The 26,267-nt window shown below is 41.7% G+C and overlaps 2 protein-coding genes and 1 long non-coding RNA gene across 3 annotated transcripts in view; 1 reads left to right on the top strand and 2 right to left on the bottom strand.

Moving 5' to 3' along the window:
* LOC136998116 (uncharacterized) overlaps positions 1 to 26,267 on the bottom strand; it is an 84,701-nt gene that overhangs the window by 24,015 nt on the left and 34,419 nt on the right. The gene's annotated exons all lie outside the window — the stretch shown is intronic.
* On the bottom strand, positions 5,677 to 9,122 carry Crz (Corazonin). The gene is made up of 3 exons (XM_012359878.2): positions 8,963 to 9,122; positions 6,075 to 6,287; positions 5,677 to 5,884 (listed from the first exon to the last, which is right to left on the bottom strand). Exons 2-3 carry the CDS (start codon positions 6,285 to 6,287, stop codon positions 5,774 to 5,776), a joined length of 324 nt encoding a protein of 107 aa, XP_012215301.1. The 5' UTR covers positions 8,963 to 9,122; the 3' UTR covers positions 5,677 to 5,773.
* Positions 9,884 to 25,799, top strand: LOC105667818 (lateral signaling target protein 2 homolog). Its single transcript, XM_012359872.2, has 6 exons — positions 9,884 to 10,420; positions 16,094 to 16,516; positions 17,023 to 17,367; positions 17,544 to 19,915; positions 20,544 to 20,833; positions 21,578 to 25,799. The coding sequence occupies exons 1-6, from the start codon at positions 10,382 to 10,384 to the stop codon at positions 21,856 to 21,858; spliced, it is 3,750 nt and encodes a 1,249-aa protein (XP_012215295.1). The 5' UTR covers positions 9,884 to 10,381; the 3' UTR covers positions 21,859 to 25,799.

A 26,267-nucleotide genomic window follows, 5' to 3' on the forward strand; every position in this document is an offset into this window, starting at 1 on the left:
CACACCTCTTTCCCCTAACAACGTTCATCAAAGGACGCGGGTCCTTTTTCTCTCCGATCGCCTTAATCGGTGTCTTTCCTCGTGAAATTATCCCGCTTCACCTAGGCGAGCTCCCTGTACCGGATGTGGCTGCGTTTACTGCCTATAATTGCAGAGGAGATGCGGCGCGCCGTCCCACCCAATTATTTGGGGACAAATACCCGCGCCGCCACAGGAACGAAAAGGTCCCGAATACGTCGCGCAGGCACATCTCCGTGAATCGCTGAGGTATCCACGCGATACGCAACACTCACGTCTTGTCAGAGTGAATGAGTTTGAGAAATATTTTCGGATGATTAATGTGAATTAATGTGAATAATGGAAATGTCTCCGAGATAACATTGTTAAGTTTCTCCAATTTTTGTTCTCCGTTTTTCATTTTAATAATACACCGTAATTTAAGAAATAATAACAACACATTAAAACTAATTTTATCACTTTATGTGCCGATAAAATACACAGAATTATTTGAATTCAATTACTCAGCGATGACCAATTCACTGCTGACTTAGCTATTCTGTCTGGAGACAGATCGTACATACTTTTGAAAGAGCCACAGATTAAGTCTACAGATAAAGTGTATATTTCTAAAAGAGCGCATTCTTGATACGGAAGTATCTTAAACGTTTCCGCTGGTTAACACAGAAAGCTGAGTGTGAGCGAACCGTTCTCGACAGGTACCGAAAATCTACACCGACCGAATGGCGCATCATCGGCGCCCTGTAATCTCGGAATGAGGACCTTCCTGCGGTATATCTCTAGTTTTTAACGTACAATGCCGCGCCGGTGACCAATTACGAAGATCCCCGAGTATCAAGACGTTTGAAGCGGCTCCCAGAATCGAAACGCTGCCCGACGAGTCGTTGACCGCGACTCTCTGGACGTCAAAAAAAAAAAAAAAAATCAGGCAAATTAAAAACATCGTTCAAAGGCTTGGCAAATCCACTTTGGAAATGAATATGAATATGCGTTTGCGCCACGGACAATTCTCTAATGATGCGTGAAGCGCGATTTTCTCACGCACGACAGTGTAATTATGTTGGAAAAGCGCCCGGAGCGATTTCCACACCTCTCGGGAAATCTCCGTTCTAAAAATATACCTACACTTCTCTAAGCCTCGAATTAACTCTCGCGGGACAGCGGGACTCGAACGTCTTCATCGTTTAGGATTTCTTTAGGCTAACTAAGTGTACTCAGCCGCGTCGTCACGAATGGAACGTGTAAATAATACCGGCTTTTCGAGAAAATTGTAAGTCCTGAGCGGCCGGCGCGCCGATCACCGTGTAATCTCGCGAGTCACGCGCAAATCGACGCGGAATTATGCAAATTATTGATGTCGCTTTTACTGCCCATTGCCCTCTCCGACCGGATCGTATGCACACCCTGGAAATTAATCTACGCTCATGCACGCTCGGCACGCACACGCCACCACCCCTCGCGCGGCGCGGCGTTGCTCCGAGCGGTTGGCCGAGCGGAGGGATGGCACGAATTAAAAACTAATCCAATATTAGGTGCCCCCCTCCCCCCCACTACTCTGCGCTTCTTCCTTCCGCGCACTTTAGCCGGCCTGATACGACGTTTAACAATTATCTCGCCGCGTCGCGCCTCCTTCGCCTCTCGAAGCACCCGCGCGCTCTTCCGCAGAGATGCTCGCGATACTTCGATACCGCTGGCGGTGAATGCGGAGAAACGCATAGGGAATTATTCATGCATCGCGGTTAATTAGGGACCAGGTTTACATTACGTTCATTAATTTCTTGGGAGTACGTAAAATCATCCGCTTTGTCGGGCTACCTGGATTTCCGCACAACCCGACGTGGGAACGTCGTTGTGTCTTGAGAGACCCGTTAATAACACGTCGATCTCTTCGTGTACAATCGCGATACGCGCGAATAAAATTTTCAATGAGATTCACTCGGCGGAGAACAGCGGTATAAAATGAGTCCATAGAGAATATAGAAGCGGTGTTAATAACGTCGTTCCGTTTGATCGCCATTTCTGAGCACTATATTGTATGGTACATCCGCGCGTTGCCACACATAAAGCACGCGTTTGCATGTTTGTGTGTGCACGGGTGTACGCGCACACACGCATGACACGCGGAGCGCGTTTATAAAATCATGAGCGGCGCGCTGCCATATTTACACGAGCGTAGAAAATTTATTGTGATTGCACTCCGCGCGAGAGAGCGCGCGCGCGCCACGCTTTTTCCTTGCCACCGCATCGCCGAATGGCGGCTCAATTTCCGCGACGGCAGCAACGAGTCGCGCTTATGGAAATTGATAGTTTCGATGAAAAATAAATCCGCGAACGCGACGCGCCTATCCGGTGTTTCGAGATATTTTTCAGAATTATTGCGCGCGAGATAGCGACATTATAGGACTTTCGAATAATTCCAAAGAATTTCAACAACATTCATTTCAATCGTTACTCGATATTCAATGAATTTGACATTAGAAAACATTAAAAAATTTTCTAAAAAAAAATCGAAAAAAATACATGAAACAAGTACGTAAACAAAGATTCTTATTTAATAAAAGCGTGGTTTCGAGAAAGAAAAAAATACTGCCGGCGATCTTCCGGCGGAGAAAGTACTCCGATTTTGTTTCGGAGAACGGCGCAACAACACCTAGTTGGGTGGTATTTTGATCGGACGCGGGAGACCGATCAATTTTCGTGGCTGCTAAGTGCCTCGTGCGCGTTTCCTAAAACACAGTGTCGAAGCACCGTTCATTTCCTGCCCGTAAAACGGGTCCCCCCGCAACTATCTTGCGGGAGTAGTTTCTCTATTTCCGATCGTTTGCGGTTTCGCGGCGGCGGGAACAGTCGAGTCGTGTTAAAATCGAAACCGCTTTTTTTTCCAACAGACGACGCCAGACAGACTGTGATCACATCTATTCGTTCCCAGATTATCGACGACACCGAATCGTTAGGAGTAAATAAGGCCCGTGTTTACGAAGGTCGCCTGCTTAGCGGAAAAACGGGGAAGAAAGTACAGCACGATATTAATTAAAAAAAAAAATATTTAAGTACTTTTTAACACGTAGACATAATTTCATAATAAAGGAATAAATGTTATCGTTATCTTAAGAGTAAATTAATGCCTCCGCTCGGCGCTTGTGAGACAATACGGTAAACGTTAAACGTTAAACGTGTCTCCTCGCAGAGGGAAATGGGTGGAGGCGGCGGTACGAGCGAAAGTAATAAAAGCAGCGAGCGAGCGTGACGTGCCCGAGACGGAAATTGTACTTGTCAAACGCTTTTCCGTCGTTCCACGCTTTTTCGTTTTCAACTACGTGGCGCGGGAACTGCTGCTGCGCTCCCTTGTCGCGCGACAAACGACAGGCGACAGACGACAGCTCGAAAAAGGCGACAGCCGGGTTCCTGATCCGGTAGCGAGGCGCCCATTTAGGATGATTGCCCGATTTTATGTATTTATACCCGAGCGAGCCGTCGGGCCGCTTTTCACCGCGCCGACGTTTCTGTTTCTCCGCTGCTAATAGGAATTCGTTTCGCAGCTTGTATCTCTGCGGAAAGAGCGGCGTTAAACTTCGCAGACGGGCGTAATTCCGGAAATAATCCTCAATGGACTTTCGAGAAGAATGATACAACTATTATATAATTTTCGTGATGTGATTCCGTAACTTTGAATCGTCACACATTCCACAAGAATGACACTTTGATCTCTTATTGCATTATAATAGGCCTCGTTAATGTATTATCGATTTAGGACCTTTCTCATGTAGATTTTTTTATTACTCAAGCTATATTTAGATAATGCTGAGTTTTTTAACAAACAAACATGAATGTTAATTGAAAAGCATACTTTTCTCGATCCTATGTCGAAATGAACTAAATAATGACAATCGTCCGTATAATTTTTGAAATAGTTAAAGCGGCGCTGCTGATTTTTCAATTAACAAATTACGTTTTCTAAGTTTCATAAAATTTCTTATTATAGTCAGAATTAATTGCTACATTTGCGACATACTTCGACAACGTTAAGATAAGGCTTATTTATTAAAATTAATTCTAACCGCGAAGAATTTCTGGTTACTGTAATATTATTTTACTTTTAGAACCAAGCTTCGCTTTATTTCCATGCAAAATAGATATTATTTATATCTGGAATATTAAAATTTGCAAGGGACACAGGACTGTACATCATTCTTGTTACGACTCGTATATATTCAACGAGGTTCCATCAAGTTCTACATTATTTCTCGACAGGTTATATTTCGCGATCGTCGCTATTTATTTTATGAGACTGCAAAAGTTGTCGACCATCAGGCTTTATATTACTGCAACATGTATACAGATATATAATTTCGCGACGCATATTTATATCGCCACAATAATTTTACATTTTATTAGACCAGTAGAGCGGTGAATATTAAACATTTTTACTTTTTATAAACTGCCCTTAATTGATGTCCTCAGAAAGATACAGTTTATTCTGTCCAATTCTCGACAGCTCAAAGTTGTTGTCATGGAAAGCTCTTCGTTAGGAGATCAGACTCATCCGATCTGGCATCTTCAAAATTCGATGCAAAGTATTAGCAGGGACAAAAGAGGGGGGTACAATGGTTGTTCATCGGCCACTCCCGTGGGTATTAAGACGAGAAAATGGCTGAAGCCGAGCGGCACGTGCGGGTGTGTGCCACCCCGTGATGACTGACTTGTACGTCGTATTCGACAGAGACACCGGGTATACGCACGAACACGCGCGCGCACGCTCTCTCTCTCTCTCTCTATCTTTCTCTCTCGACGATATCGTCAGGACGTTTTAATATTTAATGCGATTAAACTCATTTCGTCCCGCCCGCCGTAATTGGTTTCTGATTAACAGCTAAGTTTAAGTGCATTAGCCGTGTGCAATAGTTACGTTAGAGCCCGACGTCGTCAACCAATAATCTTGAGTGCTACCGAGCACCTCGGAAATCGTCGTATCAACGCCCGACACTGGTCTCTTTAATTGAACACACCAATTATAAAGATGGCGATGAGCTATCCGTACAGTTCGTTCCGAACGCCTCGCGTTTCGTAAGGAAATACGGAGCGTAACGTGACGAAATATTTAACTGGCGTTTCCGAGCGAAACGCCCCAACGTGAATCGTTCGTCGCTTCCGAGCTTCAATCAAAAATTAATCTGTTATTCCGCTCAAACGATCCTTATCGCTAACATCTGATACTCGGGCTCGAGCATGAGCCCGCCGTATTGCAGCGGGAGATAAGTTGTCCGTAGGGATAATCCACGGACTCAGCGGGTGTCTCTATTCGGCACGGTTTCACTCCATCTTCCGTTGACAGACAAAATCCCCCGCGTGTCGAGTATCCGCCAACGACCGTCCGCGATCTATTCTATCGACCGACTGTCCAATTAAGAGAGCGAAACTTAATTAGCCGTCACGACCGAGCCCGGGTGAGAGCGACAAACCCGAAGAAACGCGCACGATAGCCGTATGAATTTAATTCCAACGCTTCCGATATCACGATTTATCGATCGTGTTCTCGGTGTTGACGATTTCCAGAGATACGAGCATCGAACATTGCGTGGATAAAATATAGCGATATTAATAAGGATATGATGTGGCGCTTTCTTGGCACATTCGTATTATAAAGGATATGAATTGTCATAATTTAGCGATGTTCGTTTATTTTGTTTTGATTAAATGCCTAAATTACATGTCGAGTACTTTCTTGCGACAATCATAATCAATGTGTGACGACCGTTCAGTAATTATCGTCATTCTGTCCCTTTTCCTGGCGCAGTTGAAGAATATAATTAACCTTCTGAGCGAGTTTTCTCAGTTTTTCCATGAAATCACTGCTGATCAACAGCGGCTGCGAAGAAGATATTAATATATTTATCAAAGTTCTCATCGTGTTAAAATTTGCAAGCAGCATTTGCGGAAGCCTTTAACATCGTTGAGACATTTAATTTCGTGTAGCGTTTACGATTTATACAAAATTCATCGCATTTTTTTTAGCGGATGCAAGCTATATATTGTGTATATTGCTTTAAAAAATTTACTTGCTCGTCGGCGTTCCCGTGCAACAGCATCTTCAATGTCTTGAATTCGCCGCTGGTGAAACGTTCGTTCCCCAGATTGGAGATTTCCGCCGTGTTCGGAAATTCGGATCGCTTGCCGTTGGTCCATCCGCGACTATATTGGAAGGTTTGGCACAGCACGGTACTTGTAACCAACGATAGAACGAAAAGGGCGAATATAGGTTTATTGGCCATCTGCAAAAGGGAAATACGGCGGCGATGCATGGCGAAAGTGTTTTCTTCGCAAATGCAGAAATGAAAATGAAAGAAATGAAAGACAGAAGGAGGACGATCAATATATAGCTTCCTTCTTCGAACATTCGCCGTATTAGTCCGTTAAATAATTGCGCAAGGACAAACGAGTCGGAACTTATTGGCAGCTTTCAAAGGCGACTAATGACTTTCAGACGTTAATTATCGCGAAGCAATCGTCGGTAACTCGCCATGAGTGACGCTCGAATAATTCGACGGATATTATTAAAACAGTCCTTCACTTTTACCGAACGGATTTCGTCGAGAGTAGCTTTAGAGTAGCTCGGCCGGATTATAGGCTATCCATTATTATCGAAGACAAGCGTGCGCTCGAGACGAAGCACAGCGACATCGCGATAATTGCAATTTTTTTAACATCGGCAGCTTCGCAGAAATCCGCTTGCGGCGTCATGAACTTCGGAATCTCATGCAATTGTAATCGAACCGTTTCGCTCGCGCAGCACGGAGGAAGAGGAAGTCTTCGCTCGTTTACAAGTGCAGAAGGAAAAACAATAGGCCACTTAACTGTCACGGTAGACTTGTCGAGGCAACGATCCGTACGAAGCCGTGCAATATAAAATTGCGCGATCACGAGTTTATGCTACAACCGCGCTGCGCGCTTTTTCTCATCGGGATATCATTTTTGATAGACCAATCGCCGGCGACGACGGTGATGCAAGCGTTGCAGCGAAATGATATCTGGAGTATTTTATACACCGCAGTTAATACTCTCTCTCTCTTTCTTTTCTCATTCACGTATTTTCAGATTACTTATGAGTGTTCGATAAAACGTTCATAAATATCTTTTCACTTACAATTAGCAGACACAATATATCCTTAAATTTAATTTTTGCTTTCCATTATTGTTTATTTCTAAAAAAAATAAAATAATTTATAAACTTTTACTAACTGCATGCTGAAGTGTTTAAACTTTGGTATTTATTAAAAAAAAAAGAGCAACGCTGCATTACCGGTGCGTGTATAAAGCGACGACATTTTTCGAAAATTTTCAGCGCGCGCCCGATTTTGTTCCGCGTGCTAATTTTAAGAGGACCATTAACGCTACGAGCGTCCCTGGTCATTAAGATAAGCGTAAGTGCTACTAAGTGTCCGAGCGGATAAGAGACGTGACCAGCATCTCCGTTGCATAGAGATGAAGCGTTCCCATCCGAGCCCGCTGCAGGAACGCCGGCAAACACGCGGATGCATCGCGTTCACCAGTAATATTAACCGATGTTTAATTTGTAGCAAAATGAGGAGAGAAAGACTTGGATCAAAACAACTTGAAGAAACGCACGGTGTTGATTATCGATAAATTACTTTCCACATGCAAATTTAAATACCTATATTATTTTTCTCGTTATCAGTAAGCAAGATTCATTATTAGATAAGAAATAAATCGCGGAGTTACTTGTTTTTCGTAATTGATAGCGTCTGTTACTGTCTTGTTGCTCATCATAAAACGGCGGTTATTTCCTAAGATAAGAAAATTTGACATCGGATATTTATTAGTTCCAAGTCGAGATGCTATTAAAATAAAATTTGTTTATATCGACGAAATTCTAATGTACATTGAGAATTAATTGGTTTGACAAGATTACAATAGCGGAATAATTAGCGCTTTTTTAGCGCTGAGAGTTTTTTTGTCGAATGCGCATTAAAAGCACATACGTGTTTCACGGAACGAAATTAAAAAAAAAGTTGTTAGAGAAGCAATTTATTTCGTCGTGCACACCGCGTCGAAGGTGTATCGTGGATTTTCCATTTCACGCTGACGGGCAATTTGTCGTACGTTTCGTAATCCATTAGCTTCATAACTGGATTGTTCCGTTCCTACGTTTTTTCCCGTAAGTCTATCTGTCCATTATGTATCATTTTCTCCATTGATACTTCTATTATCCGTATACGATTACAGACAGTCTTCCCACGATATGCGGATCTATAATTTGCGATAGCGGCAATTGAATTCTTTCGTTAAATCGCGTTTGCAGAGCAGAACTGACTTCATTTAGAAAGTAATATAACAATGACGAGCGATACAGTTTCTCCTTTCTTTGAATCACTGAAAAGTGATTGTTTAATGCAAATGAAAAATATTATTATTATAAAAACAATATCTCAAATACGATGCACTAAAAAAATTAAATAAGAATGACTTTTTAAAACAGAACCTTACTTTTCTGTCAATCTTAAACAAATTTTGCTGCGCCAAAATATCGTCTTGATATCAAAATTTTCTTTCTACTTTAGAAAAAATTATGTTTAACAGATAAAAAATATCTTTACATGTGTTTAATATTTGTAACTTTACGTGAAATCATATTATTGGAAAATTAATCAAATTGCGGCAACAATGTAAACGTCACGCCATCTCTATTACACATTGTAGTTCTGTATATATTCTTACGCTTTCACGTTTTATCCTGTACAATTCTACACCTTCGTTCACAGTACACTGTTACATCGATCGTTGATAAAGCATGTAAGTGCCGTGTTCTGTCGTGGATAAGTCAGATCTTTCTCGTAAAATCAATATTTGTAACGAAAAAGTTTTCAATATAAAAAATGAAAAACTAAAATTTTTAATTAATAATTCTTATAATTGTAATTGATAATACCTGGATGAGCTTTCGTCTCGTCGCTGGAACAGTACGCTCTTGTAGAAAATCTGCCGAAAATGTGCTCTGATTTGACCGAGGAGAAGCTTTATATACGCGTTAAGGTAAGAGGTGTGTTCTGTGGTTCAATATCGAGTGACGGACGATTATATTCTTAGACGGCAGCACACAATAAGACCGTTCATTATTAGTAATTAATATTAGTTGACATTGTGCGGAAATTGGTCTAACTTTGCACTTTCATCAAACACGGCACCCTACAACGTTACAACTTTTAGAGTGATTAGGTAATTACATAGTGTTATGACTCGCGAGAAATTACACGGCAAATTTGCATGATCCAAAATTTATACAAAGTGTCTTAAAACTCCAATTTTGTAAAATTTGTAATTTATATGTATATTAATAAAAAAGATAAAGCTAACATTATACACTTTTTGTTTGCGGAACGATGTAAATTGAAAAAACAACTCTCAGTAGAAATAACTGAGTTAATTTGTTACTAAAATTAGAAAAATTGCAATTAAAAATGCAATATTCCTATAATTTTCAAAATTTAATCTATTTTATTATTATTATTATTATTTTGTAACTTTTATACTTTCGGCTATAGAAAATAATCAATTAACTTGTCGTTAAAAATGAGTAAAATTTTAAAAAAAATTTAGTATATCTAAAATATCTAAAATTTAGGTTTATTTTATTTGTTTCTTGAAAAAATTGATTCTATATCGATTATACAAAATAACTCAGTTAATTTGTTGTTAAAATGAGTAAAAATTTCAGCTAAAAAATATTCAGTATCTCTAAAATATTTAAAACTTATGTTTAATCCATTTTTTTTTCTAAGAATTAATTGGATATCGAGATGGGACATTTCTTTAGCATGTTAGAATAAAATTACAGTGATTGTGTAAATTTCTCTCGATACAGAGAGAAAAACTGTATATTACGCGCGTTTATTGTAGTTCTCAGGTTGAACCGCTATGCGGCCACACTGGCGAGTCATCGTTTCACTATCATTCCGCTATCGTGTGGAACGCAAGCGCATTAGGCAGCTGCGTCTTTTTGCGGACCGTGCCTCGCGCTTGTCACCTCAGTTTTACGAACGCGTGTTTCGTTCAACACGCGTTTCCGCTGGTGTGCAACGGGAAGGCAGATCAGTTGCGCGAGGTCGTCGTCGTCGTCGTTGTCGATGCTTGTACGCATAGGCTGCGTCGCGTCATCGTCATCGTCGTTCGTCATCGCTCGGCGCAGCTCATCGTCGTCGTCGCTCGTGCGGGAGCTCGTGTCGCCCCAAATCCCTAGGGTGGAAGAACCCCGGAGGATAGCGACATGTCGACATCGCGAGTGTCTCGATCGCGACAGGCATAGTGACGATTATACAGTACACACCGATGACGTCAGCCGCATCACGATATGATGGAGTCCATCAGAAAATGGTTTTACAGGCCTAAGGTGAATACGTCACGCGCTTTGGTGTGCCCTCCAGTTTGCTTTGCACTCTGCTCGACCCCTCTGCGTTTCCTCCTCCCCGCACTTTGTTACACACATCTGTCCCATTCTCTTTCTCTGTCTCCCTCGTGGCTTGCTCTCTCTTTCTGTTTCTCTCTCCCTCTCTATATTGCTCTTTGTCTCTCTCGCATGTGTTTTTGCCGCTTTACATAGTTTTCTTCGCATTTTATTTTGCCTGTATTTCATTTTTCTTTCAATTTTTGACGCATGATTCCTTAATTTGCACCACATCCCGAGAATATCTTTCGTACTACTATTGAATAGATTCTATTTTCTCTTTCTCCCTTCTCTCAACACCGTCGTGCTGATCGAACGCGTGCGCTTGTTCTTTTTCCTCCTCTCTCTCGTCCTCACCGCGGACTCCTTCCTGAGCGCTGTTGCCACCTGTTTCGTGAAAATTTCGCACGGCACGACGTGCGTATTGTACACCTGCGTGAATGCGCTCGCTCGCGCGTGCACAGCATCACGTATATGCGCGCATCGCGAATCCGAATCGCGACTTTCGTTCAATTCGTTTGCAAGAGCGATCTCTGCCTCTATTGAAAGCCAGCATCGAAATATCGTACGAAATCCCAGTGAAAGTCGACGTATTCACAACTTGATTCAATGTAATCCGAAAAGATCGAGCTTTCGAATCTCGATACAGTGCTGTAAAATCGTCGGTAATGCCACGGCCTCAGCTGTTAATGAATTGAATTGAAATCAGAACCGAGTAATAATTGTGTGTATATATATATATATTAACATTATAATTATTAAAATACTGACGCATCCTTTTCTTTCCCAACCTCCCCTCCTCATTCCTCATTAAATCGCACGATGTGTTTTAAAGCCAGTGTCACATGGTATACATAATAAAGTATTCCGCACGAGACTATCTTTCGTTTATTTTCATTAACGCTCTATCTCTCGCCTGTATGTCATCAACTGAATTACATGGTCGTATTTGCCGGTGGGGAACAGGTACCTGTAGATTATGGGAAGTAATTACGCTTTCGCATATGATGATATGGCGCTTTATTAACGCTATAGTGCATCTGCAAGCTGCGTTACACTTTAATTAATAGTTATGCGAAGAGAAACAAGGATTGAAGAAGTAGCACTTTGCAAATGCTAGAGAGCGAGGTATGAAGCATTTCATTAAGATTAAAGCTCTCGATATGAAAATGAAATTCATAGTATTTAGGTCACTTCGAAAAGTTCTCTTCCGAAGTCCCTTTTAATTCGAAATTCGTCCAATTTTTTTTTTTTTTTTTGAACCGTATATAAATCAATTATTGAGAAACGATGGATAGTCGTCGAAAGAGAGAAGATTTATATTGATGTTATTAATTCATTATATTATATCATATTTATTTTTGTAATAAAATTTAGAGAACAACGCGAGGACTTTGATGTGTCCCAACGCATTGTAACAGACACGTGAAGCAGATTTCCAATAACAAAGGCAGAAGTTATCCCGGATGCAATTTAGCGTTCACGTCGCGTCTCATCGAGACAAGATGAAGCGTGCCTTTAATACTGTACGCGTGATATGGCATGATAAGTATCGTACACATTTTCGCCCGAGTGGAGCCGATCCTCGACAATTGGCGCGCAACGAAGTATTCTATATGCATGTATCATTTATTTTCAGTGTCGCGAATTTTTAAACGCGATTTAGCGTCGAATGTGAAAATTTATACGAGGTATGGAACGCACGAAGTCAATTTCGAAGTAAATGATATTAAAATCAGAGCGGGCAAATTCCTTGCGGTTAATTTCTAAAGAGCGCATAGCTCAGGCAAGATTTGTAGGGCTGTTAATGACCGCAACGCTATTAATAGCCGGAGAAATGAACACCGTGTGTCTCTGATAACGCGCACTTTGTCGTGCTTTGTTTCAAGAAGACTGTATTATCAGAATCATGGATTTCTCCTTTAGGCGTCTTTCAGAAAGTTGTCCGATTTATTTTCTGTGAATATTGAAAGAAGTTTTATCGTAAGAAGAGCCAACTAATGCAAAATTAATTTTTAATAATCTGAGATTCCTAGATGGCGAATATTTTTTCATGCCTTAATAAGATCCGATGCGGGAGAAACATCGCTACCTACGTACCTCAGATTATTAAAAATTAATTTTCCGCCGTCAAGCGCGCTCTTATTAGCTTAAAATATATATAGCTTATTGATTGCATATTCCAGAAAGCCTTTATTCGTACTTCCTATTATTTCTTAATAACAAATAACCGTGAAAAGAAGGAGAAAAACGATGTTATTACAACGCCGGCGTTATTTTATAGGGCGTTTTCGTTTGGCAGGAAGAAACTCATACATGCCGAAACACGCGGGAGCAACGAAGAAAAAAGGGACGGGGACGTGGGGTGAAATAAGGATACAGAGAGGGACCCGGCAATATAGGGTGGTGGCGAAAAGAGGGTCAATGGTGTGTCGGGATGAGTCACGGCGGCGCCCGGCGTTTTTCTCCCGCGTCTGATGACACTGCTCGTGCGAAACGAACGCGAAATGCAATCTGCCGCTGCATTGTAGAATCGATCGATGCGTCTGAGAAATGCGATCGATAGCCTTTGACGCAATAGTTTATTACTATTTTTTACTCGATTCGCCAGTGATGTAAAAACGATACCAGACGCGTCCTCGTACATTGAATTTTTAATCCGCGGCGAATTAATCACGCCTCGTGGATGACAGTTCGTAAATCATGAGCCGCGTGCTCGGCGCAGGAACACGCAACTTTCTATTAAATCGTCGTTACGAACCGTTGAGTACTTAGCGAAACCGCTAAGTAACGCAATATTCTGGAGAAGTAAGCTAGCGAGCGAGCGAGCGAGCCCGAGAGAGTGGGTTCGTCCGAATTGTTTCTCTGCCCCTCTTTATCGGATGACAGTGATCGCCGTTTTACGGTTGCAAAATAGGCCACAGTTAATTCGCCATGCACGGCTCTTCTAAGCAGCCTAGCGACAATTTGGAATCTGGAATTCTGAACTGTAAATCTTGAAGTCGTCGATACATCCAAAATTTTCTTTCCAATTAAACACTTTCTTCTCAAGGTGAGAAATATTACTCAATGGAGATATGATAATCGCCCACTCGGTAAACCGATTCATTCGATCACCAATTGAACGTATAAAAAACGCATAAATCGATTAAACGACCGTTATTACTTGCAATTTAAACCCAAGCCCCGAAGACGGAAGAAGAATGCCGAAGTGCATTTTTCAGTCCGCTAAATAAAAGACGGTGGGACGCCGTTGTAAAGTACGCGGTAAAGCCGCTCGTTTTCCGGTCATCGTGTCGTGTCGGCCGCTCCGTGGCAAATTTATTTCTCGTAATTGTGCGCGTTCCACGAATGTACAAAGTAAACGATACTGTCGCGAAATCGCCTCGTTCATTTAATCTGCTCATTTAACGATAATTGTTATCGTTATCGATAGCACACACGTATACGAACGTCCGAAAAGCGAAGACGCACAAACATTCGTGAGTGCAAATATTAGAATTCTTCGTGCACAATCCAGGAAGTCTCACAAATGTGGAATCTTCAAACCCATCGTAATATCCTCTTAAAGACAACGAGATGCATAGAAGCGCGAGATGGGTTTTTACAGAATTACCGCAAATGGCAAATTTCTGATTACATTATTTTTCACACTTGCAACGACAAGCTCCCGCGGGAGACAGCTGCTGACTATGAAACCTGGAATTTTACCACACGCTGGCAAGTTGCGTTGAATTTGCTTGTCTTTGACAAAATAAATTTTCACTCTCGTAATTATATACTATTTTAAGAAAATTGTTTCTGCTTTGAAATTGTTTTCGAGAACAAGGAGAGATACCTGCGTGTTTTTTTTCCAGACACGAAACACACAAACAAACATAGCGCTTTGTCTCGATATCTCGAAGTCGGATTGGATCAATGCCATTGTGTCAAAGCGAGAAGAACGAATGCTCCCTCCTATCGCGCGTATCGTTTTCTTGTTCTTTTGCTCGCAAACCGCAGCGTGACATTGTTTCTAATTCCACGATATCGATACAAAAGGTTAACCGATTTATTTATCGCGCTGCATATTTAAACGCGGCTCCTTGAATCATTTTCCGTACGTGATTCAATAAGAAGTATATTCGTGCAACGATAAACACGTTTCATTGTCATAATTCTACATGCATCTAAAGCACGCGTAACATTATCTAGCAGATAATGAGGGATGAGTCAACGGTCTAACACTGTGTAATATAAATGGGAATGTAATAAATGGGAATAGAGATCGTTGCGATCGTTTTTGTCTCTCCCGAGCGAGAGAGAGATTGCTTTTCCATCTCCGTGGGAAGAAACCCGGTTTCACTCATCAAAATTTAATGGACTTGTTAGCGTTAATTTGATCCATAATAAAAATTCACGTTACAAATACGCGTTTTCTTATTATAAACGTACTCTCCGCAAGATAAAAACTTATCGCTGTATCGATAAGACAAGAATAAATTCATATTTGAACTTTGCGCAATCAATGATCTGTGAGTAATGATGTTGCGATCGCGATCGGCTTATCTTTCCTTCCAATACATTTTCGCCCGATAAATCGCTCGTTACAGGCTGACTATTCTTCACGTAAATAACATTTTCGGAGCGATTGGTCTTGCGACTAACGTGAGTTCGAAGCGTTAATCGCATTCTGCAGATCGGATTCCGCCGTAATCGGATTGAAAAGTGGCCTTTTCTCAAAACGAGCAGCTTCGACTCGCCGCTTTGTCGAAATGGGCTGTCAACGGGCGCGATTTCGCAGCTCACGGTCGTCACCGTGACCTATATATCTCCCGCGAAGTATTAGATTCGTCGTTATCTTCGAATGCCACATGTTGCTTACGTGAACGCTGCAATTCCGCTAATAATTCATGGCGTATTTACCCGCTTTATCCTCGCGTGACGTCGACATCATTATTCGCGTTACGAATAAAGCGCTCGTTAGATCGACGGAAAATGTTGGGGGAGGGAGGGAGGGGGGGGAAGCTTCATGAACGATTAAATCAACTTCACCCTTTACCCTATACGCTCGACGTCATATCGGTAGTACAAACCCGCTCAGGGGGAACAAATACCGGCAGGTCTCATCGTTGTACCCTTTAATCGTGACGTGGGTCGCCCTCTTTCATTATGACGTCGACGTGCGATCAGTGTCATTGTTCAGACATGGGTGCGTATCGTGAGTTTATAAATATCGCGGACGCGGACTTATCCCTCGCGGGAACGTGGGTGGAAAGTCACCTATCTTTTTAATATCAAAAGGAAAGTTACGATACAGCCTCGAGCCTCGGTTAATCCTTTCAATGCTAAAATACCTCGCCATTCAAGCGCTTTATTTTTCTAATTAATTCTTTAACTCATTATGTTAAACTTCACACAGTTGATATATTGATGATATTTGTATGGAATATTCGCGTTTAATTATAAGAAACGATCAAGCCCGACTTGTAAAACTGAGGAACTGAGGAGATTTTGACAAATATTATTTTCTAAACGCCGTACTGGCAATATATCAAATTGCATACCATAAATGCGACATAAACGCAGTTACAGCGCTTTTGCACGAGTCGAAGAATTAATGATCTCTTTTCATTGCAGAGAGACGACACGAGTCTGCTGGCTCAGTTCTTTTATGCCGACGAGTCCTTGAACGCGGTCGCCTGCGAACTGGACTCCTTCGACGGCCGACAAGAGCCGGAGAGATGCACGTCATTGGTGAACCAGCTGCGGCACTGTCAGGACAAGGTGCTGACGATCTGCAATCAGATCATGGACGATCTGATACCGGAAAGTCGCGCCAACCGAGACTTCAGAGTGAAGTTCCCTGATGACGTCATGCAGGAAAATCTAGCTGGACAGCTTTGGTTCGGCGCGGAATGTCTCGCAGCCGGCTCTTCCATCATGAATCGCGAGGCCGAAAGCTCGGCAATGAGGCCGTTGGCGAAAGCTCTCACCAAGTCGTTGGAGATCGTCAGAAATTTACTTAGAGAACACGCGCTCAAAGGTCACATGAACTTGAAGGTATTAGTCGCGCATTATTTTAGGAAAATTCATTTAGCTGTCAATATCGCTCTTTCGAAAATCAATAACGGCGCTTTTCCGATGCGATTTGCAAAATAAGCGTAACTCACATTTTTTTCCTTTTGTTATTTTTATGTCTTTGTTACGTTATTTATTTAGCTCTGTTATATATTTCTATTATATATTCTAACTACTATTATATATTTCTGTGTGAGTTGAGAGATAAATATAAAATATCACCAACAAGTTAAATTCCAACAATTATATCATTTTGTTGCGGTTGAATGTGGCGGTAATTTTCAAAGGAAATTTCGTAAATTCTGCGTAATCAAACGACGAAGATATAAGTTATCCGGTTACTATTCCGGTTTCTTGCATCCTGCAGCGCAAGATAAATAAAAAGTATTTGCGAAAGCTGACGGGGCTTTCCACAGAACATGCTTAATTAATGACTAATTTCTTGTCTTTAGTTGAGCAATCAAGTCTATTAATAGCACCTTTTTCAGACGCAAAATCCACTCGAGCCGTCTCTGGAGAAACTCATCGAGTCGTTGAAAATTTTCGATCGGCTCTTCGCGGATTTCGAGCTATGCTACGTCGGCGCAATGGTGCCGGTGAAGTCGACGAAAGAGTACGAGCAGCAGGAACTGGTATGCGTACTCTTTTCGGAAACTTTGCAGCGAGCGCTCGAGCGGGGACTGTTGGACCAAGCGGATGTAGATAACTATGAGCCGGCTTTAATGTTTACTATTCCACGCCTGGCTATCGTCTCGGGACTATTGGCACCGCCTGGAGGACCGCTGTGTCTCAATTCGCCCGACACTATTAGCGAGATGTTTAGGCCATTTCGGGTAGGTGACAGACATATGCAATGTAACGAATTTCTTCAAAATCTATAGACACATCTTAGAAGCTAAATAAAAAAAAAAAAACAAGCTCTTGCGTCTAAGTTTGCAACGTGATAACAAAGTTATTTATTTTTACATTTAAAAGGCTTGACAAAAATATTCATACGTTTCACTTTCAGACTCTGCTGCTCAAGATAAGAGAGTTATTATGGACGTTAAACAAACGCGAGCTGTACATGCTGGAAAAGTTGCTATGCTCGAACGAGGAGCCGTCAGGCTCGATCACACAGTCGACGAAATCCGCGTGTCAGGACATACCCGATTTGGAGGAGTACGTGCACAATTTTTACAGCGGTTACCCGAATTGCAAGGAGTTCATTGTTGACTTCTACACTGTGACGAGGAATACGGGTAACAATATGGACGAGGTGGCGAGTGATGCGGTTCAGTCACTGGACGAAGAGGGCAAAGCCGATCAGTCGTCGAACAGGAAGCGCGAGGATAGGGACGGGCGTAGGAAGAGGAGGAACGGCGCGGAGAGCAGGCGAGACGGCTTAAACATATCGTTGGACGGATGTGATAATAACGTAACGTGCGACAGCAGCGGCGAAAAGGCGCAGCAAAGTGACGGGGAAAGTGTCGGTGAACGAGTGCGATACGAACGGGAACTCTCTAACGCTTCGTGCGACGACGGACCGTTCTCTCATGACTGTGATTCCGTTTCCAACGGCGAGAACAACGTTAGCGAGCACTCCGGCTCGATAGCGCGAAACGACGCCGCGGGATCAGACGCGACGGAGAGCGGCGCTTCGAACAGCGCCGAGGACGCGCGGAACGAGGGTAATTTTATGACGCTCGACGTGGCGCAGATGCTCGAAGGGTGCTCCGACAACATCGAGATCCCGCAGACTCAGTATATGCTTAATCAGGTCACCCGCGAGAGCAATATAGACGGCGAGACCGCGCACATAGAGAATTCGCTGCCCGACCTGGACTCGAAGAAGCTCATCTCGGAGGCGAATAAAACTCTCTCGAATTTATTGCTGGACTCGGGCGAGTGCCAGAACGAGATCTCGGAGCAGACGGACTCGGGCATATGCACGGTGATATCGTCCGAGAACACGAGCTTGTACGACAAGAGTCCGGAGGAGAAGAAAACGTTCGCCAATGAGATCGAGCAGGACGGATGCGGCATCTCGGACGAGGAAGATACGCAGGAGAACACCAGCTACTCGTGCTCTAACATGAACTCGCCGAAGAAGAAGAATCCTACCATCGCGGAAAACTCGTGCGTTTGCGGCATGAGGGGCGTCAGCAAGATGGTCGCGCCTGCCTTGGACCATTCGATCGACGGTCTGCACTCGAACGGCGACGGGGAGCCGGCGAGCAAGAACGTTCCGCGAATCTCGTCGAATTTCGACGGCACTAACGAGGAATTTATCGGCGTAGCGTACGGCAACGGCCAATTGACGCTCTGCGATTCGAATCAGTCGACCTTCCAAATAAACTACTCCGAGAACTGGGAAAATCTTAATCTAAACATCGACGCATCGAGCTCGAGGAAGGAGTTCTGGGGCGATCTCAAGTGCGAGAACTGCCCGTCCACGTCGCAGAGCATCGACAAGATCGGCAGCAAGATCGAGAAATACGCGCAGGAGAAAATAACGGCGAAGAAGACGCGGGACGAGAGGCAGCGGCGGCGGCATCAGCACAAGCTGGAGCGAAACGCGCAGCGAGCGCATCACAGATCGGCGGAGAAGAGACACAATTTGCAGATCATGCGGTCGGCCACGAGCACCGAGAGCTCCAGATCCAATTCCACGGATCGGTGCTTGAATCCCCGATTGACCGGCTTCGGCGCCAGCCTGCATCTTGGCCAGAACACGAGGCAGATACCGAATTTTGGCAGCCACAGTCCGCACATGAGCCCGCGGTTGCATCACTTCGAGACGCGCAGCACTCCGGGCTCCGGACAGCACTGCTGCAATCTCGGGACGCACGGGACGACGAACAGACGCTCGTCGCCGCCGAGCCGAAAGTTGTTGGATCACAGGCGATCCAAGTCCGAGCAGATCGCGCGAATGAAAAGGAGAGACGTCGAGAAGAGGGAGAAGTACGATCGGGACAAGTATGCGCGCACCGAGCACAACAAGAGAAAACTGGGAACGGGCGGAAGCTCTTCTAATCTGATAAACGACGGATTAGGCCCGCGGACGGATAAGAGCGGCTTGGTGACGGAAATCGCGTCCTCGAACGCGTCGCACAATGTAGGCTGTCACGAGTTTCAACACGCGCGGGGCAGTCACTTGCGGAGATCCGCCCGTGCGAGATTGGTCAACGCGTCAACGGTATCCGGCGTGTCGTGTTTGAACACCGATCAGTCGTCGAGCTACAAAGCCGACATAGTTTCGAGCTCCAGCTGCTCGAGCTGCTGCGAGTCGAGCTCGGAGACCAGTGAATTTCACAGCGATTGCCAGGATGACGAAGAGATCGCATTAGCGATGCAGGCCGCTGAGATCGCAAATAGAAATCAAATTAGAGCCAAGTTTCGGTAAGAGTACACATTGTTGCTTCATCCGCGCGTTGTTAACACTAACGTAATTGTGCATCAAACCTGAATCTATTGGCACATATAAATGTTTATATTTCTTGTGGTTTCATGCAAGAACGACCAATGCCACTTTTCAGTCAAAACAAGTTATGCGTTGCATAACAAGTTCCGAGATGAACACGATTCCTCACAAAAGTTAGCCTCACGAGTGAAAATAAAATGATTGCAATTCAGACTCAATTTTCCAAACATTCTTTAAATTCTGTCATGAGAAACAGCATTATTTTACTTTGTTCAAATTGTTCTTGCATTTAACGATATTTATATCATTATATTCACTAAATATTCAACAATAAGAATTTGTCAATCTAAATAATTAATTTGCTTTGTATTTTTAATGTACGTTCTCTACATCTTTTTATTTCTCTCGCGTATTTTTACCTTATGGATTTTACGTACTTTTATTCTCTTTTCTGTCTCTTATATATTCTTATTTTTCACTTCCTATATCCTCTTTTTCTCTTCATTTACGCACGCAATCTTCGCGTTATTTTATTATAATATTTTTTGCTACGCTTTTTTGTGCTATTCTTAAAAATATTCTTCTCATATATTATTATTTTTCCAGATCTTCGGAAGATTTGGTTCATCGCCTCTTCGTTTGCATAGCTGGCGTGGCGGATCAACTGCAAACAAATTTCGCATCGGATTTGCGGAACATTCTGAAATGCGTTTTTCTCATGAATAGTAGTCAGATGATCGAAGACGCTGAAGGATCGAAGGATCAAAGTCCGAACTCCACGAATCAATCAATAAATGCGCCGCTCGACACGGTGGAGACTGGAAGTATTCACGAGCGGCAAGATTCATTGGCTGAATACGAAGATATGGATGAAACCGCTTTGACACACGACCGAAGTACGAACATTTTTTTTCTTTCTTTATATAACAGAATTTCACCTAAGATTACATATGTGTCTGTCCATCATTAGCATTCAAATATTTATCATTAGACAGCCTAGATATTTTCTAGACAGTCTTATATTTTAAATATCCTTGCTTTACGGTTTAATTTAGGCACAAGGTTGCGCACACACTGGGATAAACAAAGATATGAAATATGCCACTGATATATCACGAGTCCGATTCGTGTTTCTTTTGATTGACCCATAATACATACACACACGAGTCCGACTTGTGTGTTTCTTGTGCTTGGCACCTGTAATTCATGCCGCGAGTCTTACTCGATATTAGAGGGCAAGAAGTTAAAATTTAAATATTGCAATAGTATACAAGTTAATGATTTTTTCAGTTTGTTACATTGCAAAATGTTTTATCTTTCTACGTCAAAATGCACGATTTTAATACTTTAACAACATTTTTTTTGTAAAACTGTGCGCTACTTGTAAAATTATATAATATTACTATTGCAGTCATACATGTAAAATGGAACATTTTTTATTGAATTTAGACTAAAGTACAATATATAACTTTTGTTTGGTGTGAAATCTCGTATAAAATTGTTCATCCAATTGTGGGCAGACACATATTAAAAAAATATTATTAAGTTTCTCTCCGCGAAATATGCGGACGTATATCACTCGACACATAATTACACAATTGCGTTAATTATTACCACGCTCGTGTTTCTCGCTTTCACAGCTTCTCCCGTGACCGAGAGGGGAGAGGAGTGCGTCGAGAGAGCGCCTGCTTGGGTGCCAGACAACGATGCGCCGCGGTGCATGGCATGCCAGGCGGGATTCACGGTCGTGCGGCGCCGGCACCATTGTCGAAACTGTGGCAAAGTGTTCTGCGGCCGTTGCAGCAGCAACAACGTCCCACTGCCTCGTTACGGGCACACGAAGCCTGTGAGAGTGTGCAACAGGTGTTTTCTGTACCAAGTGACACCTTTTACGGTCTCCCAGGTCACGTCTACCAGCTGAATGTTTCTGGAATGGCTCGTAAATCCGATTATTTTTTATTGAGCTCCCTACGCGCCCGTATCCCTCTTTCAATGTGCAACGTATTCACGCAAATCTGACAATTATTAATAGCGTTCAGAAAGTCGCTATTCTTGCAATAGGAACAATATTTCAATACATCCTCTTCGTAGAGAGGGGATACAAATCATGTAATTATGTGATATATTCGCCCGGTGTTAAGAACTTTAGTCCAATGAATTTAGCGTCGCTCCATTCGGAAGCTGAAATGAATTTGTCAAGCTATTTCGAACATTGTCTCCTTTTCTTCTCTTCTATCTCTCGAGTGGTATAAATGCATATATCGAAAAATCTGGTGGCATCTTCGATTTGCCCGATTTCGTCAATGTATAGTTTGTAAAAAAGAGAAATCGTAGAAACGCGTTTACCGTATAATAAGCGAGAAGAGAAATTGGAGGAGGATCGCTGCCACCGGATTACTTTCGCGCGTTGTTTGTACACTCACGTGCACTTAAGCTATAAAATTTAGATATATCGGCGCTAATCGCTCATATTTTTACACATCGTGATTAGATATTCCTGAAGAAAGTTATTCCAATTTGTGACAAATGCGACAACGCAATTTGACTTGGCTAGGTAATAAGATTTCTTGTAAAAATTGTTAAAATTCATTTAAGAGAGTTGTGTCTTCGTATTTAAGGTAAGCGATTGTACAGAGAATTATACTTATCACGAGTACCTTATGTTATTATTATTTTGATTATTATTATTTTAATAATTATTATTATCGTTACTATTATTTTTATTATTTCACTACGTAAATGTAGTCCTTAGAAAGATTTGTTGTTTAAATTAAATAATTCTTAATTGCTTAAGTTATAGTTCTAGATTATTTTCATTCTAATAAAATGATTATTGTACCATGGTTTATTTCAGAAGATGATAAAACTTCTTCCGCGCGTTCTCTTTTCCAAAAAAGAATAATAAGACTAATACGAATACGTTATCAAGTTATCGATATGTTCATAGTAATCGCAATGTAAATAATATTTCTTGGTATATGGTCATAAATTTCTAATATAAATAATAATTATTTCAAGTTATATTAAAGCGCCGCGCGCACATATTTAAAAGAATTTGAACTTTTAGCGTAAAGTGTTATCGATTGCAGCAAGACTTTAGGTCAACACGCAAGTATCATTACATTGCTGTAATCTCGATGTGAAGATTCGTTCAGTTTTAAAATGTCTAGAGATTTCTCTCCAGAATATCTTAATAATTATTCTACGCTTGCATATTTTCGGTAAACTTCGGTTGATAATTGATAAATAATTTTCCATAGAAAGTAAGCCTTCTCACGCGGAGGCTTGCGTTATTCTCTAAGCGTGAAATTATGTCTAGTGTATATTCACTCCTACGATGTATAGCGTGTACATGTCTGGAGTACATACACACACACACACACACACACACACATTTAAAACGAATAATAATAATAATAATAATGTTAAGGAAGAGAGTGCGGAAGGAAATTTTTGCATTCAACGGTCGGGTCACGTCATAAACTGTCACCGAGATAAAATTTCTAAGCATTCTACTGCCCGCTGAAACGTTTCGACGTATATACACAGGTGCGCGCTGGCACACAACACGACTAGCTCCTGTGCCAAATTTACGACAATAAGTTTTCTCTTTCTTACAACACGCACGAATTTGGTTCCTATCGGAAAAGCTTGGGCCGATACTTCCGATTAGCATCCGATTAGTTGTGTTGAAGGCAAGACTGTGACTAATAAAGGAGGAGCGGTATTTCGACACAGACAAACCCGACGTTAATGTGCACCTCGATTAATAAAAAGACTGGAATGTACAGATCGTTCGCTTATTATCGTTTTCCGAGCGTTCGTTGTAATTGATATAAATTCCAAATAATAGATTTACGTCATTATTAATTTTGTTTCCAATTATATTCTATTGTACGAATGTGAGCTGTTCATAAGATGCGAAAAAAAAAATGATTATGATTAATTTCACCAATGTCTTCTCAAATGCTCGTCGAATCTCATTTCGACGCTGCGTCGATGTTCGAATGTCAGTTAAAATATACTGAAATTGTTTGACCATTATGCACTTGTTAAAAACGATATTTAACGGGAAAGGTAGGCGGAATCGAATATTATGGTCAATCAATGTAGAAATGGAAACACATCACGTTCATATATAAACGATTGTATAAATTGGGTGCCGAGTCGATTTGCTGCGGTTGGCGTTAGCGAAGGGACGACGTTAATTGCAACCGACGTGTATCGATTAATTTGACATTTAGAACCGTATTTACATCGTTGTAGTTACGATTATCGATTTCGCGTACGGACGTAATGCGTAATAATGTTCCCCAAAATGACGAATAGTGATATCGATTCGGTGAGAGATCGGACTTCAAAATCGTTCCCAGACGACACGCGTGTCTTAAAGATATTTAAAAGACGTTTAAAAGCGACGTCTTTTAGACGTCTTTCCGATATCTTTAGGACACGCGTGTTGTCTGGATTGTGTATTATACTAGCGTGTGCGTTGTATAAATTATAAGTAGGTATTTTCACTGTTTAAAAACGAAAAAAAGAAAATAATGTACAGTATCCGTGGAACAGCGAGAGAGCGGTTGTAAGACGTGTAATAAAATTAACCAGCGAGAAAAAAAAAACTTATTTCCTTAAGAAGCACATCGAGTAGAGAATATAACTTTAAGATTACGAACACTTAGACGAAAAGTTATTTTTTACACGTAATCGATGCCTTGCTAGAATATCGTGCTTTCGATTTCGGACGCGAGGAAAAGCTGCTGGTGAAGAGGTCCAGCGGCCAAGTGCGAGGGACCGCTGGCAACATCTCAATCTCCCCTGTGCGAATCATTTTGGTAACCAGGATTTCCCCTGTGCCTAATGTCGCAGGCTAGCCTGTGAATATATTATAGAAGCAAAAAAAAGGCGAAAGAGGAAAGTGGAGAAAACCTCAAACAACACACGCATGTCTGAAAGACGTCTGAAAGAAAAATGCTGTCTTTAAGATATGCGTGTTGTCTGGAAACAGATATGTAAAAAAAAAAAAAAAAATTCAAGATGAAATAAAATGTAGAGTGGATCAAAGATCACAATCGTCGTGAATGAATTTGAATAAAGAAGCATCGAATAATATCTCTATCGGCATAATAAGAATATAAAGTAAGTAATATTAAATTAACAATAAAAATATAGATTTTATAGAGTGGCGATTGCGGAACGAAATCACGGCTCATTTTAGATTGACAATTCTAAAAGTGTTTATTGATTTTTCGGCGTGGTGATTTTGGTCCACTCGCGTGATACATCGAGGGGGTCACGATCTGCCAATAAATTAAGAAATTCCGATTACGAGGCGACAAAATGTACCTCAGAATTATTTTTGTATTATTTGCCTAAGTGTATGCGTAGAGGCGTATCCTTAGCGCGTTTGACGTTATGAGGGATCGTCTTTCAAGTGGAAGAGCGTGTAATATCGGTTTGCCGGAATGATCGATAAAGCGATGTAATTATCAATGGAACGACGTTAAAAGCGTTTAAAACGTTTAAAACGTTCATTGCCATCAGCGACGTGGCATCTGACACCGAATTTACTTGCGATCGGTAGTCGGAGAGCTAACGATGCGTCGTGATGTTATGTCAATGATTTTGGATTAGCGCGAGGAATGCGATGGTACTTGTGGACGAATGCAACTGTCAGTGTATACATGGTATATGCGTGTGTGCCTATATGTGTGCGTTACGTGCGTGCAAACGATTAAGCTATTCGCAATATTGGATCATGAGACGAGATGTCTCATCGATATACTTGAATGCACTGTGGTTTCGGTAATGGACGTATTAAAACACGAATGTAAATAAAGTTTGTTATTCAAGGTGTTTAAATCGCGTGTTTATTACTCTGCGCTGCCTTCTTTAATTATAGTCATATGTTTGTAATTTTTTTTACTTTATCTTCAATTTGAAATACATAAATCTCGATTTTTCAAAGCTTAAAATTTAACTCTTTTATGTAAAATTGTATTTCATGTAAAGAAATCATTTATGTCCACCATCAAAATTACATTTTACAGAATTATTATCGTCTCCAAAATTACATTCTTTACATTTTATTCGCCCTATTTTGTAATTCTGCTGAAACTGTGTTTTGACGGGAAGGAAGATACTATATTGATTGCTTTAATGAGGTAAAGACGAGAATGTCTTCGTTGTCATAGTGACTAGTCAACAATCTGGAATCACGACACTCGCAGTCTATCAGAAACATTCCTCCACCCGTTACATTAGCATCAACACGTTGCAAAAAAGCTTATAGAATTACGCTAATCGGTTGATATAAAAACTCGATAAAAA

This window comes from Linepithema humile, chromosome 2 (genome assembly GCF_040581485.1).
Source record: "Linepithema humile isolate Giens D197 chromosome 2, Lhum_UNIL_v1.0, whole genome shotgun sequence".
Lineage (NCBI taxonomy): Eukaryota > Metazoa > Arthropoda > Insecta > Hymenoptera > Formicidae > Linepithema > Linepithema humile.

What these genes read in the sequence shown, in the direction of transcription:
- LOC105667818 (XM_012359872.2), top strand. Translation starts at nt 10,382, where the DNA reads ATGATGGAGTCCATCAGAAAATGGTTTTACAGGCCTAAG. An exon ending in CAAATTAGAGCCAAGTTTCG is followed by an intron (nt 19,916 to 20,543) that starts GTAAGAGTACAC and finishes TTATTTTTCCAG; the next exon opens with ATCTTCGGAAGATTTGGTTC. An exon ending in CGCTTTGACACACGACCGAA is followed by an intron (nt 20,834 to 21,577) that starts GTACGAACATTT and finishes TCGCTTTCACAG; the next exon opens with CTTCTCCCGTGACCGAGAGG.
- Crz (XM_012359878.2), bottom strand. Translation starts at nt 6,287, where the DNA reads ATGGCCAATAAACCTATATTCGCCCTTTTCGTTCTATCGTTGGTTACA. An exon ending in ACGGGAACGCCGACGAGCAA is followed by an intron (nt 5,885 to 6,074) that starts GTAAATTTTTTA and finishes TCTTCTTCGCAG; the next exon opens with CCGCTGTTGATCAGCAGTGA.